Below are 18,232 nucleotides of genomic sequence, written 5' to 3' on the forward strand. Positions count from 1 at the left end.
GGAGAGGTGCAAAAATAACAGGGTTGTTGTCATGGGTGATTTCAACTTCCCAAATATTGATTGGCACCTTCTTAGTACAAAAGGTTAGGATGGGGCGGAATTTGTTAGGTATGCCCAGGAAGGGTTCCTGACACAACATGTAGACAGGCTGACTAGAGGAGAGGCCATTCTGAATCTGGTACTAGGCAATGAACCTGGTCAAGTGTCAGATCTCTCAGTGGGCGAGCACTTTGGAGACACTGACCAAAACTCGCCTTGGGGAGGGATGGGAGCAGACGGTATGGGAAAGTATTTAATTTGGGGAGGGGGAATTATGATGCTATTAGGCAGGAATTTGGAGTGTAAATTGGGAGAAGATGTACCCAGGGAAATGCACAATGGAAAGGTGCAGGTTGTTTAGAGATCACTTGCAGGGGGTTCCAGATAGGTTTGTCCCATTGAGGCAGGAAAAGGATGGTAGGGTGAAAGAACCATGGTTGACAAGAGATGTGGAATATCTAGTGAAGAGGAAGAAAAGCTTACTTAAAGTTCAAGAAGCGACAATCTGACAGTGCTCTAGAGAATTACAAGGTAGCCAGGAAGGAGCTTAAGAATGGACAGAATAGCTAGAAGGGGGCATGAGAAGGCCTTGACGAGTAGGATTAAGGACAACCCCAATGTGTTCTACTCGTATGTGAAGAACGAGGGGATGACTAGAGTGAAGGTAGGACTGATTAAGGATGGAGGAGGAAACACGTGCCTGGAGTTGAAGGAGGTACGGGAGGTCCTTAATGAATACTTTGCTTCAGTATTCACCAGTGAGAGAGACGATGTTTGTGAGGACAGCGTAAAACAGGCTGATAAGCTAGAACATGTCGATGCTAAGGAGAATGATGTGTTGGACCTTTTGAAAAACATTAGGATAGATAAGTCCCCAGGGTCAGATGGGATATAGCCCAGAATACTACAGGAAGTGAGGGAAGAGATTTCTGAGCCTTTTGTGTCCTCACTGGCCACAGTAGTAGTACCAGATTATTGGAGGGTGGCAAATGTTATTCTTTTGTTCGAGAAAGGAAGTAGGGATAACCCTGGGAATTACAGACCAGTGAGTCTTACTTCAGTGGGGCAAATTATTGGAAAAGATTCTTAGGGACAGGATTTATGAGCATTTGGAGAAGCATAGCTTGATTAGGGATAGTCAGTATGGATTTAAGAGGGGCAGGTCATGCCTCACAAGCATGATTGAATTGAGGATGTGATAAAACACATTGATGAAGGTAGAGCAGTGGATGTGGTGTATATGGACTTTAAGGCGTTTGACAAGGTTCCCCATGATAGGCTCATTCAGAAGGCTGGAAGGCATGGGATCCAGAGAAATTTGGGTGTGTGGATTCGGAATTGACTTGCCCATAGAAGGCAGAGGATGGTTGTAGACGGAGCATATTCTGCCTGGAGGTCGATGACTAGTGTGTTCCGCAGGAATCTCTTCTGAGACCCCTGCTCTGTGATTTTTATGAATGACTTGGATGAGGAAGTGGAAGGGTGGGTAAGTTTGCAGATGACACAAAGGTTGGTGGTGTTGTGGATAGTGTAGAAGGTTGTCGTGGGTTATAACAGGACATTGACAGGATGCAAAGCTGGGCTGAGTGGCAGATGGAGTTCAACCCAGCAAAATGTGAAGTGATTCACTTTGGAAGGTCAAATTTGAAGACCAAATCCAGGGTCAATGGCAGGATTCTTAGCAGTGTGGAAGAACAGAGGGATCTTGGGGTCCAAGTCCATAGATCCCTCAAAGTTGACGTACAAGTTGATAGGGTTGTTAAGAAGGTGTATGGTGTGTTGACCTTCATTAGTCGGGGGATTGAGTTTAAGAGTCACGAGGTAATGTTGCTACTCTATAAACCCCTGGTTAGACCACACTTGGAGTACTGTGTTCAGTTCTGGTCACCTCACTATAGGAAGGATGTGGAAGATTTAGGGAGGGTGCAGAGATTTACCAAGATGCTACCTGGATTGGCGAGCATGTCTTATGAGGATAGACTGAGCAAGCTAGGGCTTTTCTTTTTGGAGTGGAGGATGAGAGGTGACCTGATAGAGGTGTACAAGATGATAAGAGGCACAGACTGAGTAGACAGCCAGAGACTTTTTCCCAGGGCAGAAATGGCTAACACAAGGGGGCATAATTTTAAGGTGACTGGAGGAAAGTACAGGGGAGGATATCAGAGGTAAGTGTTTTTGTTTACAGACAGAGAGAGGTGGAATGCGCTGCCGGGGTGCTGGTAGGGGCATATTCATTAGAAACATTTAAGAGACTCTTAGGTAGACACATGGATGATAGAAAAATGGAGGGGTATGTGGGAGGGAAGGGTTAGATTGATCTTAGAGTGGGTTAAAAGGGCGGCACAACATTGTGGTCTGAAGGTCCTGTACTGTGCTGTAATGTTCTATGTTCTATGTCAGTAATAGAAAACTGAATTTTTGGGTTTAGGTTCCACCCACAGCTGCACTCTGCAACAGATGGAAATTTTTTTGTAAAAAAAAATGGGGCGATCAATTTCTTAGAAAGTACTGACACTCCTGAGACCCTGTCACATCTACTGTACTGTATGGGTGCCTCAAATACCAACACGCTCCGTTGAGATCTCCCCAGTAAAAACCAAAAACTCCCAGGGACCCCTGCAAACAGTGGCACATGCCCAGTAATCCTCATGCACTCTGTGAAACCCTCCTGTAAATACTCACGCTCCCTGGTGCCTCCTGTAAGTATCAACATCGTGACCTCCTGTAAAAACTGACGCACTCCCAGGGTTTGCTGTGAATTTTGACACACACCTGAAGAATCCCCAAAAATAACAGCACTCTCAACAATTTCCACTTATAAAGCAACGTTAAGGTAACAATATCCCACGGTGCTTCAGAGAAACGCTATTGAAGAAAATTTGAACCTGAGCCACAAAAGGGAAGGTGAGCCATAAGCTTGGTCAGACAGATTGGTTTAAGCTAGTATGTTACAAGAGGAGAGAAAGGTGAAGAAGTGTAGAGAAGGAATTTCAGATCTAAGGGACATGGCAATCAAGGACACAACTGCCCGTGTTGGAAGGATTAAAAACTGGGGTTGATCAAGGAGCCAGAATTAGTGCAGAACTCTTGGAAGTTTGCAAGGCTGGAGAATGTTACAAATATACCCAGGTACAGAGGAACTGAAGACCACAAAATCAAGCTGTTGCTAGAGGACGAGTAATGGGGAGGTGAGCAAGCTCGAGGGTGGCAGATGAATGGGATGACGGCAGAAACATTTCTCACAGTGGATAGAGGCAATCGTGGGACTGACGTTGGATAAAACAACTGGACAAGGTTGGGTGCAGACACTGGTGACTGCAGATGCTGGAATGTGGAGCAACAAACTGCTGGAGGAACTCAGTAGGTCAGGCAGCATCTGTGGAGGGAAACGGACAGACAACATTTTGTGTCGAGACCCTTCATCTGGACTGAAAGATAGAGGGGAGGTAGGCAGTATCAGGAGGTGAGGGGAAGAATCTTTTCCCCGGGGTAGAAATGTCAAACATCAGAGGACACACTTTTAAGGGGAGGGGGAGTTTAAAGGTGACGCGAGGGGCAAGTTTTTTTTCATGCAGAGAGCAGTAGGTGGCCTGGAATTGTTTACCAGGGTAATAGTGGAAGCAGGCAGTTTGGTGGAGTTTAAGAGGCTTTTAGACAGACACATGAATATGAAGGGAATGGAGGGATATGGATGATACACAGGAGGGGGACATTTAGTATAAATTGGCATCAAGAGCGGCACAGCATCGTGGGCCGAATGACCTGTCCAGTGCTGCACTGTTCTATATAGATGATGTATCTAGGTGTCCACGGAGGACAGGCTGATGGGCTGGACTCCTGCCCTTCACTGTACACATGCTTACCTCCTGTGCCCTTTTACCAAGGCATCAGTGTTCTAATTCCATCAAAGATGATGTGGAATTTCAATTCAGTTAGTAGTCTAGAATTATAAAATACCAGTTCAGTAACAAAGGTATCAGATTGTCGTAAAAACAGACAGTTCAATCATATTCTGTGGAGAAGGAAACCTGCCATTCTCAGCCTGAGCAGTCTATATCTGACTCCAGACCCACCAATTTGGCCACTCTTGACATGCCCTCTGACATGACCTTGCAAGCCACTTAGTCAAGGGCAATTAGAGATGGGCAATAAATGCTGGCTTTCCCAGCAATGCCCATCTCCCCTAAAAATATATGGTATTGGGCCACCATCATATAGAATGCAGCACAGGCATGAAGGGCTGAATGGCCCATTCCAGCCCCCCCCTCCCTACATGTTTTAAAACAAACTAAAGTACCCCCGATGGCCATCTCCACCCATCAATATTCATACCCCATAGGGCAAGGCCAGCACTCACCGTCAGCAACTGTACGGGGAAGACAGAAGAATCTTCATGCTCACGTTGGACAAGAGGCCTCATTCCTTCCGTCTGAACAAACTTCATCAGCGTACGCAGTGCCAGTTCCTGAAAGGGAATGCAGAACTCAAGTCCCAGCAAAATGCAAACACAAAGACAGAACAGAGCCCAAGTAGTCAACCTGAAGTCATTCCTAATCATTGTGGAGTTAGGGGACACAAATCCCCTCTTGACTACTAACAAAGGCAGTCTTCGGTGAAAGTTGTGGAGCACTCTCAGACAGCTGACCTACCAGGCTCACACACGTCCTCAAATCCAAAAGGAGCAGGAACTCATCTCTGTGGGAAAGTGCTACACAATACGACACATTGGCAGGCTAGATCTTTCAGATGCAAGTGTATTTGGTAACATTTCACTCTACACCAACACACCAAGAATTAAAGGAAAGCTGGCCAGAGTTGAAACTTTAAGCAAATGCATTAATTTGCACAAATATATTGTATTGTTTTCTCTGGAGCATAGGAGGCTGAGGGGAGAACTTATATAAGTTTATAAAATGATGAGAGGCACAGAAAGGGTAGACAGTCAGTCTTTCTCCCAGGGTAGAAATGTCAAATACTAGAGGACATGCATCTAAGGTGAGGGGGGGGTGAAATTTAAAGGAGATGTGTGGGGCAAGTTTTTAGAAAGTACAGAGCGGTGGGTGCCTGGAACGGGCTGCCAGGGGGAGTGGTGGAAGCAGATACAATAGTGGTATTTAAGAGGCTGTTAGATAAACACATGAATATGCAGGGAACGGAGGAATATGGACCATGTTAGATAAACACATGAATATGCAGGGAACGGAGGAATATGGACCATGTGCAGGCAGAAGAGATTTAGTTTAATTTGTCACAGTGTTCGGCACAGACGTGGTGGGCTGAAGGGCCAGTTCCTGTGCTGTACTGTTCTATTTGTGAATGCCGATCCTGCCCACCCACATTTGGTTACCTGATCTATGGAGAAAAAGCTTACTCTTGCACCAGCTCTAGGGGTGGGGGTAGAGAAGGGAATCAACTCCTGGACCAGTTACGTCAAAGATACACAGCAACAGCTTTGCCGAGCACCTGTGCTCTGTCTGCCACGGCCACCTGAACTCCCGGTTGCACGCCACCTCAACTCCCCTTCCCATTCCCACCCGACCTGTCTGTCCTTGGCCTTCTCCACTGGCAGGGTGAGGCCCAGCACAAAGTAGAGGAACAACACTTCATATTCCACCTGGATAGTCCACGGTATGAACATTAAATTTTCCAACTTCAGGTAAACCCACTTCCTGTGGTTTCCCCCCACCCCCCTCCCTCTCCTGATCCCCAAGCCACCACTAATCCTCCCATTTTTGTCCCCTCTCCTATACCCCCCTCCAGCCCCCCATCACCCATGTTCATTCCCCTCCCTCTCCTGGTTCCATCCACCCACTACTCACACACTTTACATACCGGCTCCTGCCCCTCCCTCGTCTATCTGCCCTGCAACTCTCCCCTAATGGTTCCTATTCCCACCTCCCTTACCAGCACTGGTAGGCTTTGTGTTCCTGCTGCTGGAGGGGTATAACCAGTCTCCACCTTCACAGTCCTCTCCCCATCTGCTTTTTTTTTCCTTTTAAAAAAAAGCTTCCTGCTAAATATATCTGTGGTAGTCACATCAAATATTCCCTTGAGCACAGTTACATCCTCTGAATGTATCAGTTCACGTCAAGCACTATTGATATTCAATACTCCCCAAGGAGTCATCACATGTGGGATTAACCAGTAACTCTCACCACCTAGGAGTATACTTGCCCTGCAGTCAGTCTGCCCTTGCCCTGCATTTCCACTGTCTGTATATCCAGAGCCTCTGGTCACACTCCCCCTGCTCCGCCCATGTAAAGTTCTAAACAAATACCAGACCCAGACCCAGCAGAGGTCAAGGACAGGGAGGCACAAGAGACTGCAGATGCTGGAATCTGAAGCAAAAGACAAACTGCTGGGAAGCAGTCAGGGATCAGGCTGCATCTGTGGACTGTCCTGATGCAGGGCTTCAACCTGAAACGTCAACCACCCCTCTGCCTCCACAGATGCTGCATGACCTGCTGAGATTTTCCAGCAACAAATAATCTGCTGGAGGAACTCAGTGGGTTAAGCAGCATCCGTGGGGAATAGGAATTGTCGACGTTTCGGGTCGAATCCCTGAATCAGGACTCAGGTTTCGACCTGAAACATCTACAATTCCTTCCCCTTCCCCACCAAATGCTGTTCAACCCACTGAGTTCCTCCAGCAGATTGTCTGTAGCTCCAGATTCCAGCATCTGCAGTCTCTTGTGTCTCCAAGATGTTCTAGCAACTTTTTTTACACTGCAGGGAAACAGCTGGTTAGGCGGGGGATGACGGGGAATGCAAGATCACATTGCTTATCAAGTTATAAGAGCAGTGCAGTGGCTTTTGAAAGGACTTGCCAACACCAAGCACAGCAGGAAACAACCCGCCCCTAGCATCTCACCTGCACTCCTTCAGATTCAAGGTCCATTAGATGAAAGAGCTGTCGGACACAAGCGCGATACCGATGCCTCATCCAGATCTTGTACTTTGTCTCTGCATCGTAGTCAGCTGAAATCAGAAGAACAAATAGTTACTTCTGTAGATTTCTTCAATCTTCCTTAGCAATCCAAAAATAATTATTTTACAGTTTCAGGACTTCACACCCAATGAAATACATCTGAAAGGTATTTTCTAAGTAGATGTCATAGCCAATTTGTGCACTGCAACCTCAAACAAAGCAGCGTGTCAACGACCTGACAATCTGCTTTAATGAAGTTAACTGAGAGATAAATGTTGGCCCAGAACACTGCAGAAACACAGCTGCACTTCTTAGAAGTAGCAACGTGGGATCTTTTATCAGTGAGATGAAGACAGACAGTCGTTTTAACACCCTGTATAAATACAACACATCCATCCCCCCAGCACCATCTCCTACTGTCCCACCAACCCTTAATCCAACACTACTGCAGCATTCCTCCTCCAACAATGCGATGCTCAAGTCAAGTCAAGTTCATGGTCACGTGCACAAGTACAGTGGGGTACAGGTACAATAAAAAACATGTTTGCAGCAGCAACACCCAGAATTTAAATTATGCATCAGTTATACCATACAGTGGAAAAAAAGCTGTGTAAAAAAAAACAAAACCTTAGTGCAAAAGAAAACAAAGACACAATTGAAGACCTTCAAGTCCACGGCAGTGCAAGAGGTGGTCCGTAGTGTTCCGTTACTGAGGCAGGGTTAGGGTTGTGCAGGTCGGTTCAAGAACCTGATGGTTGTAGGAAAGTCACTGTGTTGTGAGGATAGGCAGCAACACCTCTGCCATGATTATTCTCAACGCTGCTGCCCCACAAGGCTGCATCCTCAGCCCTCTACTCTACTCCCTATACACTCACGACTGTGCGACCAGATTCTGCTCTAACTCCATCTACAAGCTTGCAGATGATACCACCGTTGTAGGCCGTATCTGAAACAGCGATGAGTCGGAGTACAGGAAGGCAATGGAGAGCTTAGTGGAATGGTGTCATGACAACAACCTTTCTCTCAATGTCAACAAAAGAGCTGGTCATTGACTTCAGGAAAGGGGGTGGTGTACATGCACCCGTCTACATCAATGGTGCTGAGGTTGAGAGGGTTGAGAGCTTCATGTTCCTGGGAGTAAACATCACTGACAGCCTGTCCTGGTCAAATCACGTAGAAGCCACGGCCAAGAAAGCTCACCAGCACCTCTACTTCCTCAGGAGGATAAAGAAATTTGGTTTGTCCCCTTTGACTCTCAACAACTTTTACAGATGCACCATAGAAAGCATCCTATCTGGATGTACCACGGCTTGGTACGGCAACTGCCACGGCTTGGTACGGCAACTGCACAGCCCAGCGATTACAGACACTAGCCTCCCCTCCTTGGACTCTGTCTTTACCTCTCGCTGTCTTGGTGAAGCAGCCAGCATAATCAAAGACCCCACCCACCCGGGACATTCTCTCTTCTCTCCTCTTCCATCGGGTAGAAGATACAGCAGCCTGAAGGCACATACTGCCAGACTTAAGGACAGCTTCTACCCCACTGTGATAAGACTATTGAACGGTTCCCTTACGCAATGAGATGGACTATGACCTCACAATCTACGTTGTTGTGACCTCACACCTTATTGCACTGCACTTTCTCTGTAGCTGTGACACTTTACTCTGTACTGTTATTGTTTTTACCTGTACTACATTAATGCACTCTGTACTAACTCAATGTAACTGCACTGTGTAATGAATTGACCTGTACGATCTGTTTGTAAGACAAGCTTTTCACTGTACCTCGGTACAAGTGAGGATAATAAACCAACACCAATACCACTGTTCCTGAACCTGATGGTGTGGGACTTCAAGCTTGTGTACCTCCTGCTCAATGGAAGCTGCGAGAAGAGGGCATGACCCGGATGGTGAAGATTCCTTTATGATGGATGCCGCCTTCTTGAGGCAGTGTCTCCTGTAAATGTTCTCTCAACCCTACATCTCTAATTACATGGAGTTGCTTTGGTCAATGTAGCTCCTTCAATGCAACATATGCATGTTCTTGACAAAGGCAATTACACAGCTACTTGGTGTTCCATGGGTGGATGGACACACTCCCCAGCTGTGGTCACAAGAAGACTTGCATGCCTTGCAATTAATGAAAATACATAAGCAAAATAAAGCAGATCGCAGAAATCTGAAATAAAAGGAGAGAATGATGGAAGTAGCCAGCAGGTCAAGCAGCGTCTGTAGAGAGTGAGGAACAAAGTTAACGTTTCAGGTCGGAGACACAAGAGACTGCAGATGCTGGAATCCAGAACACACAAGATGCTGGAGGAACTCAGCAGGTCAGGCAGCATCTGTGGAGGGAAATGGACAGTGGACGTTCCAGGTCGATACCCTTCACCAGGACTGAAGGGTAGAGGGGAGAGAGCCAGTATAAAAAGGTGGGGAGAAGGGGTGGAGCAAGAGCTGGCAGGTGATAGGTGGATCCAGGTGAAGGGTGGGGGGGGGGGGGTGGGGGGGGTGATAGGCAGACAGAGGAGGGGACAGTGGGAACAACACCAGGAGGTGGAATATTGTGAGTGATTTTGGTCCCTGTATCCAAGGAGGGATGTGCTGGCACTGGAGAGGGTCCAGAGGAGGTTCACAGGAATGATCTCAGGAATGAAAGGCTTAACATATGAGAAGTGTTTGATATCTCTGGGGATGGACATCAAAAGAATGGGGGGGGGGGGGGGGGGGGGGGGGGGGGGAGGAGCAGTGGGGTGGTCATCTCATTGAAACCTACCGGATACTGAAAGGCCTGGATAGAGTTGACTTGGAGAGGATGTTTCCATTGGTAGGAGAGTCTAGGTACCGAGGGCACAGCCTCAGAATAAATGAATGTCTCTTTAAAACTGAGATGAGGAGGAATTTCTTCAGCCAGTGGGTGGTGAATCGGTGGAATTTGTTGCCACAGACGGCTGTGGAGGCCAAGTCATTGGGTGTATTTAAGGCAGAGATCAATAGGTAAGGGGGTTATGGGGAGAAGGCAAGAGAATGGGGTTAAGAACAAAATCAGCCACGATCGAATGATGGAGCAGACTCGATGGGCAGAATGGCCTAATTCTGCTCCTATATCTGATGGTGGAAGTGACGAAGGGCTGGAGAAGATGGAATCTGATAGGAGAGGAAGGTGGAGCCTGGAATAAAAGTGGGGGGGGGGGGGGGGGGGGGGGGGGGGGGGGTGGAAAAGAGGGACCTGGGAGTACAAGCACACAGTTCACTGAAAGCGGCCACGCAAGTAGACAGGGTGGTGGAAAGGCATTTGGCACACTGGCCTTCATCAGTCATGACATCGAGTTTAGGAGTAGGGACATAATGTTGCAGTTATGCAAGTCGTTGGTGAGGCCACACTTGAAGTACTGTGTACAGTTTTGGTCACCCTGTTATAGGTAAGACATCGTCAAGCTGGAAAGGGTGCAGAAGAGATTTGCAAGGATGCTGCCTGGACTAGAGGGCCTGAGTTATAGGGAGAGGTTGGCCACACTGGATCTTTATTCCTTGGACCGTAGGAGAATGAGGGGTGACCTCATAGAAGTTTATAAAATCATGAGGGGTGTGGATAAGGTGGATGATCATAGTCTTTTCCCCAGGGTTGGGGAGTCCAAAACTAGAGGGCACAGATACAAGAGGGGAGAGATTTAAAAGAGACCCGAGAGGTAACTTCTTTACGCAGAGGGTGGTGAGTACCTGGAACGAGCTGCCAGGGGAAGTGGTCGAGGCGGGTACAATTGCAACATTTGAGAGGCATTTGGATAGGTACATGGAGGGCAGGGGCTTGGAGGGTTATGGTCCAAACACAGGCAACTGGGACTGGCAGGGAGGATGCTGTGGTTGGAATGGACCAGTTGGGCAGAGGGGCCTGTATCCCTGCTGTATTATCCCCGACTCAAGGATGGAGCGAGTGGAGGAGGGGACAAGTGACAGTGATGGGGACTGGGTATTTCGGGGCGGGGGGGTGGAAGCAGTTTACCAGATGCTGGAGAATTCAATGTTCATGCTGCCGGGTTGTAGACTACCCAGGAGGAACACGAGGTGCTGTTCCTCTGGGCTGCATCTTGGCAGTGGAGGAGGACAGACAAGTCAGTGCAGGAATGGGGAGAATTAAAATGGCTGGCCACCAGGAGATCCAGACAGCAACGGCGGACGGAGCAAAGGTGCTCGGCAAAGCAGTCGCCCAGTCTGCATCCAGTGTCAGAAAAAAAAGGCCATTTCAGGTCAATGGTCTGATTAGCAAATGTGGGTATCGAGTTTCAGCCCAGCAGCATATGACACATCAGATATAAAGGCTTGTGCTTGAACGTGGAGGCCCACAGTTCACATAGACCTCCCCCATTCCATTCTCTAAACTCAAGCTTATCCAAAACTCTGCTGTGATGTCCGAGTAAACACCAAGTCCTTTTCACCAGTCACCTCTCACACTTCAGTCCACACCGACTCCCCGTCCAGCAATGCCCCAGTTTTAAAACTCTCAATGAAAACCAAAGTAAACTGTAAATGTTAGAAATCTAAAATAAAGACACCAAACGCTGTAAATATTCAACATGCCAGGCAGCATCTACAAAGCAAAGAAGGGTGGCACGGTAGCATAGCGGTTAGTGTAACGCTATTACAGCACCAGCAACCCGGTTTCAACTCCCGCCGCTGTCTGTAAGGAGTTTGTACGTTCTCCCCGTGTCTGCGTGGGTTTCCTCTGGGTGCTCCGGTTTGCTCCCACATTCCAAAGACGTACGGGTTAGGAAGTTGTGGGCGTGCTATGTTGGCGTCAGAAGCGTGACGACACTTGCGGGCTGCCCCCAGAACACTCTACACAAAAGACGCATTTCACTGTGTTTCGATGTACACGTGACCAATAAATATATCTTATCTAAGAATAACGTCAACACTTCAGCTCAATGACACGAGAAGCAAACATTCCAATGGAGCCACAGCAGACACTGGAATCTGGAGCAACAGAAAATGTACTGGAGGAACTCAGCGGGTCAGGCAGCATCCGTGGAGAAAAATGGACAGTCCACGTTTTGGGTTGAGACTCAGATGAGGGTCTTGATCCAAAACCCAAACTTTCTGATAAATGGTCATTGACCCAAAACGTTAACTCCACGTCTCTCTCCACAGATGCTGCCTGACCTGCTGAGTATTTCCAGCACTTGGTTTTTATTTAAAATTCTCATCCAGGTTTTCAATTCCCTTTGTCCACATTGCCCTATCTTCCAGCCCTGTAACCCTACCAGATCACGATGAGCTTCCCGATTCTTGCCTCCTGCCAACTTTAAAACCCTGCCTTCAAGTTCCCTGCCTTCAGTACGGACATCAATAAGCAGATTCTAAATTCCAAGCTAAAAGCGGCATCACAGGTAGAAAGGGAGATGAAGCCGGCTTTTGGCACACTGGCCTTAAACAGTCAGGGCACTGAGTACAGAAGTTGGGACATTATATTGCAGTTGTACAAGTCGTTGGTGAGACCGCACTTGGAGCACTGTGTACAGTTTTGGTCACCTTGTTATAGAAAAAATGTTACTAAACTGGAAAGAATGCAGAAGAGATTTAGAAGGATGTTGCCAGGACTTGAGGAACTGAGTTATAGGGAGAGGTTGGACAGGCTAGGACTTTATTCCTTGGAATGATTGAGGGTGATCTTATAGAGGTGTATAATGTCATGAAGGGTACATATAAGGAGAACACACAGTCTTTTTCCCAGGGAAGGGGAACTAAAAACTTGAGGGCATGGGTTTAAGGTGAGAAGTGGAAGATTTAGGAGGGACCCCAGGGGCAACTTCTTCACATGAAGGGGGCTGTGTTTGTGGATCATGCTGCCAGAGGAAGTGGTTGAGGCAGGTACAATAACAACATTTAAAAGACATTTGGATAAGTACATGGATAGGAAAGGTTTAGAGGGATATGGGCCAAACATGAACAAACGGGACTGGCTTGGTGGGCAGCATGGATGAGTTGGGCTGAGGGCCCATTTCCATGCTGTATCACTCCAAGGGGTCTCCTCCCAAACTAGCTGGCCTGTTTCTGTCTCTACTTCACAGTGGTGAGCAGTAGCTAGTCTCCACTGTCTGTGTAGCCACAAATACCCTGCTGATCCGGTTGACAGGAGAAAGAATCCTAACATCTCTGCCCAGGTGTGGGCCCTTACCTGCCATCGCCTTGTCTTCCCCAGGCAACTGCCCGACAAAAAGATCTCCTCGCTGCAGCAAGGTGCAAAATAACGTGTTACAGGTCCTGATAGCTTCAAGAATATCAGCCTCTTGATCAGCCTAATGGAAAGAACACATAAACTTATCATTAATGTCAACCCACAATTGTCCTCACTCTGTCTTCATGTTGTTAAGTTTGAGTGATGTCAAGTAATAGTTTGTACTTATTGCTCCAAAAGGACTTCAATAGATTAGAAAGCTGTTCTTTGCCAAAGAGAATTCAACTTCCAATACACAGGTACAAAACTCTCAAAAAGAACTTGCATTTATATATCACTGAACCTCAGGAGCTCTCAAAAGCAATGTATTATCTATAAAATGTTGCACTCCAACAATGATATTATTATAATACAACTTGTCCAGAATGCAGGGGAACTGGGACACAGTGCCCGAGCATCCTGTACCTCCACCAGGTAGAACACAAGGCACTTCCAGCTGTGCGGCAGTCCTCCAGCACAGGCACCAAGAGCAACCCTACAGCACACCCAACGACAGTTGACCTGATTTCAGGGGAAGGATGTTGGCTAAGGCAGGAGGTAAACATTTTTCCTTTTGATTAGTCTTGTGAAAAGGATCAGGACAAATGCATCCATCAGAGAGTTGGTTTATTCTGCTAGCAGCTCCCTTACTTGAATTAAGGCTGCATGCCCAAACTTCATATCAGTGAAGTCCTCACTAGAATTTCTTCCTTGAACAATTCTGACAATAAGGGTTAACTGGTTTCATTTCTATTGCTGTTAACGTACATTCACTAGAAGCAAACGTGACATTGCTAGACGTATGTAATTATTTTAAATGCCTCAGCATGGAAACGGGACCTATACCGGCCAAGGTGCCTATCTGAGCTAGTCCCATTTGCCTGCATCCCTCTAAACCTTTCCTATCTATGTACCTGTCCAAGTGTCCTTTAAACATTAAACCTGTCTCTACCACTTCCTCTGGCAGACATCCCTCATGATCTTATAAACTTTTGCAAGCTCCTCTGCTCCAGGGAAAACAGTCCCAACCTATCCAGACTCTCCTCATAACTCAAGCCCTCCAGTCCTGACAGCATCCCTGTGAATCTTTCCTGCACCGTCTCTAGCTTATCACATCCTTCCTACAGCTGGGCAACCAGAACTGCACACAATACTCCATGTGGTCTCACCAGCGTCTCGTACAGTTGCAACATTACTTCCCAACTCTTGTACTCAATGCCCCAACTGACGAGGGCAAGCGTGTCATATGCCTTCTTCTTTTGACTTAGTCTCTTGACTTATTGAGAAGACTCATTACAATTAGATTTTAAACAGTCAAAATAATAAAGTATTTAAAATCCAGCAGTAACAATAATGATGAAACAACTACAATGAGATCTCAGAGCACCATGATCCCCAAAATAGATAACAGGATCCTGGGTCATGGCTTTGTGGTTTTACATTAGTTGTGATGTCATTTACTGCCAGTTACTGTCACAGGGAGAACCCCCGCTGGGGGTACCCTCATCCCAGCAGATTGTGAACAGGTAGCACTTAGGCTGCAAGGGACAGTGGGGGTGTGTGCAGCTGGTAAGTGGTGTAGAAAGAGACCAAAAGACAGAGACAGGGACTGGGACAGGATAAGATGAGGAGTGGAGTGGGGAAGAGAATGGACCTTCGAGCCTGAGCAGCCACGGATCTTTTCCATCCATGAATCTTTTCCTTGGCCTACCACTAATCTCCAATTGTGACAGGTTAGTGTAGGCACTTCGGGATCTATTCTGGGAGAGGATGCCAATGTTGATCCTGCCCGTGGATCTGGATTCGCAGTCAGTGAGCCTAGAGGGGCCAATGTAGGTAGTCCTCGTGCAAGAGGGCAGGGATCACTGCAGATCAACAGACCAGGGGCTTTTGCAGAGTTTGAAGTCCCGATCTTCAAACACCCATTTCCTCAGAGAGCCAAAGCCTTTGTGAATGCACTGGTGCATTTCCTCATCGACGTCCATCTTCACTGAGATGGCTCCGAAGATATCCAGGGCCTTGTCCTGGACCTTCCTCGTGCAAGGTTCACCCTCAGAAGTCGATAATGAGCTCAGTCTACAAATGTTGGTACAAACGAGGGTTGGCTGCATATGACAGCTCAATGACTGAAGATGAGACAACATTGGTTCTCTGGAGGGGAGGGGCTGCAGGTGGGACAGTTTCTCATTTGCCCGTGAGAGAGGTCCACTCCAGCTGGGAGCTCAGAGCTGAAGTGCAGCACCACAGCGAGAAAGACCGAGGAAAGCATTCAGCAATGGTGCTGCCTTGCTGGACACCAGTGTGCACCGAGAATGAGCCCATTGCAGACCCGTGGGTTAACATCCCAGCTTGCACACCACCACAAAACAAATAAATGATGTAGAGAAACAAAGGACTGCAGATGCTGGAATCTAGATGAAAAACACGATGATGCTGGAGGAACTCAGCAGGCCAGGCAGCATCCACGGAGAAAACAGATGCTGCCTGGCCTGCTGAGTTCCTCCAGCATCATCGTGTTTTTCAAATAAATGATGAAGATTAATTTCTGCACACAGCCAAACTCAAGGAGAATCTCCACAGTTCCTCACAACTGACGGAGCCAAAGACTTTAGAGAAGTGAGAAAGGCCAAGAATGTTGTGATCATCACATCCATGGACTTGTTTTCAATTGTATCTCTGTATTTTTGGCACTGTCTTGCTTTTGCACACTTTCTCTTTCTACTGTACAATTTATGTTCTGTGTGTTGTCTGTACCTACATGTCTGTGATGCTGCTGCAAGTTTTCCATTGTACCTGTTACCTCACTGTACTTGTGCACATGACAATAAACGTGACTTCATTCTACCTCTGGACAGATAGAAACCATAACAACACGATTCGGGGAGCAGCTCTTCAGCCCTTAGGAGGTGATGACTGGCCCTTTGGTAGGCAAGGAGAACCCTCTGGGGGTGCCAGTTGAATGCATCTCCTTTCTGGAAGGCAGTCATGATCACGACATCGCCCAGGTCCCCGGTACTTCCTCCAACATGAGAGACAGGGCGGGGAATTTGTTCCCTCTCCCGAGTTCTAGAGGTTCAGCAGGGATACCATCTGCTCCCAGAGCTGGCGTGACTGTAAGCAGGTAGGGTCTGTACAAGAGGGTGTGCACAAACCTGCACGCTCCACAGGGCAGAGCCTGCTCCCTATGGTTGACTCCAGTCTTCAGAGCAGCTGGTGAGCAACAGCCACCCTACAGCTAAAGAATTCACACACAGGCAGCTCTCGCTCCTCGGACCCAGAGTGGAAATCATCCTCAACTCTGCCTAACCACGGGAGGGAGAACACCACAGAGAAGACCAGCATTGGGTGTGTGGTGATGAGGTGAGGGGTGAGGTGCCCTGGAACACCGGGGTAACTGCCCCACACCTTGGAAATGGTGGCCAGGGGATTCTCTACATCCAACTGAGAGAATCCAATGGTCTCCACTTGACGCTTGAAGTGTGACCCTCCCCCTCAGTACCGCCCCCCCCCACAAGGGCGACCCTCCCTCAGTACCGCCCCCCCCCCACAAGGGCGACCCTCCCTCAGTACCGCCCCCCCCCACAAGGGCGACCCTCCCTCAGTACCGCCCCCCCCCCCACAAGGGCGACCCTCCCTCAGTACCGCCCCCCCCCCCCCACAAGGGCGACCCTCCCTCAGTACCGCCCCCCCCCCCCACAAGGGCGACCCTCCCTCAGTACCGCCCCCCCCCCACAAGGGCGACCCTCCCTCAGTACCGCCCCCCCCCCACAAGGGCGACCCTCCCTCAGTACCGCCCCCCCCCACAAGGGCGACCCTCCCTCAGTACCGCCCCCCCCCCACAAGGGCGACCCTCCCTCAGTACCGCCCCCCCCCCACAAGGGCGACCCTCCCTCAGTACCGCCCCCCCCCCACAAGGGCGACCCTCCCTCAGTACCGCCCCCCCCCACAAGGGCGACCCTCCCTCAGTACCGCCCCCCCCACAAGGGCGACCCTCCCTCAGTACCGCCCCCCCCCCACAAGGGCGACCCTCCCTCAGTACCGCCCCCCCCCACAAGGGCGACCCTCCCTCAGTACCGCCCCCCCCACAAGGGCGACCCTCCCTCAGTACCGCCCCCCCCCCACAAGGGCGACCCTCCCTCAGTACCGCCCCCCCCCACAGAGGCGCTCCCTCATTACCGCCCCCCCCACAGAGGCGCTCCCTCATTACCGCCCCCCCCACAGAGGCGCTCCCTCACTACCGCCCCCCCCACAGAGGCGCTCCCTCACTACCGCCCCCCCCACAGAGGCGCTCCCTCACTACCGCCCCCCCCACAGAGGCGCTCCCTCACTACCGCCCCCCCCCACAGAGGCGCTCCCTCACTACCGCCCCCGGTGCAGAACCGTCCACAGTGCGGCGCTCCCTCCCGCGGCGCTCCCTCGTGTGCCGGGCTCCCACGTGAGGCGCCGGGGGCTGGGATCCCACCTGCAGCCGCTCCAGGATGTCGAGCACCCCGTTGGCGCGGCTCCGGTCGCCCAGCACCAGCCGCAGGCGCTCGGACAGCGACCACCCGGCCCCACGCTCCCTCACCGCCGCCATCGCTCCCTCAGCGCCGCCGCACGTGACCACGCCAACCAATCGGGGGCCGGGGGCGGGGCCTGGAGCTCGCTCCGCCCACCTCCCCTTAAAGGGGCAGTCCCCGCCCTGCCGGACCGGTGGGAGAGACCCCGGGGGGGAGGGGGAGAGACCCCGGGGGGGAGGGAGGGAGGGAGAGACCCCGGGGGGGGGAGAGAGACCCCGGGGGGGAGGGAGGGAGAGACCCCGGGGGGGAGGGAGGGAGAGACCCCGGGGGGGGGGAGAGACCCCGGGGGGGAGAGACCCCGGGGAGGACCCTGCACCAGCGCATTGTGTGTGGCTCCAGGTCTGCAGTCTCTGTGGGTGTCTCAAACCTGTCGCTCTCTCTGTATCTCTCTATTTCTCGCTCTTTATCTCGCTACATATACTGTCGCTCGCTCTCTCTCCCTCTGTCTCTCTCTGTCTCTATCTCACTATCTCTCTCTCTTCCTCTGTCTCTCTC

General features: G+C 49.7%; 1 protein-coding gene across 1 annotated transcript in view; it reads right to left on the reverse strand.

Annotated features, from left to right (window-relative positions):
* Window positions 1–17,772, reverse strand: part of noc4l (nucleolar complex associated 4 homolog) — a 40,745-nt gene extending 22,973 nt beyond the window's left edge. Inside the window, exons 1-4 of the mRNA XM_052032024.1 lie at window positions 17,641–17,772; window positions 13,140–13,260; window positions 6,911–7,017; window positions 4,397–4,504 (exon numbers count right to left, since the gene is read on the reverse strand). Coding sequence (XP_051887984.1) covers window positions 4,397–4,504; window positions 6,911–7,017; window positions 13,140–13,260; window positions 17,641–17,754 — 450 coding nt within the window. The 5' untranslated portion in view covers window positions 17,755–17,772. The remainder of the gene's footprint in view (window positions 1–4,396; window positions 4,505–6,910; window positions 7,018–13,139; window positions 13,261–17,640) is intronic.
* Between the last annotated feature and the right edge of the window lie 460 nt (window positions 17,773–18,232).

This window comes from Pristis pectinata, chromosome 17, assembly GCF_009764475.1.
Source record: "Pristis pectinata isolate sPriPec2 chromosome 17, sPriPec2.1.pri, whole genome shotgun sequence".
Taxonomy (NCBI): Eukaryota; Metazoa; Chordata; class Chondrichthyes; order Rhinopristiformes; family Pristidae; genus Pristis; species Pristis pectinata.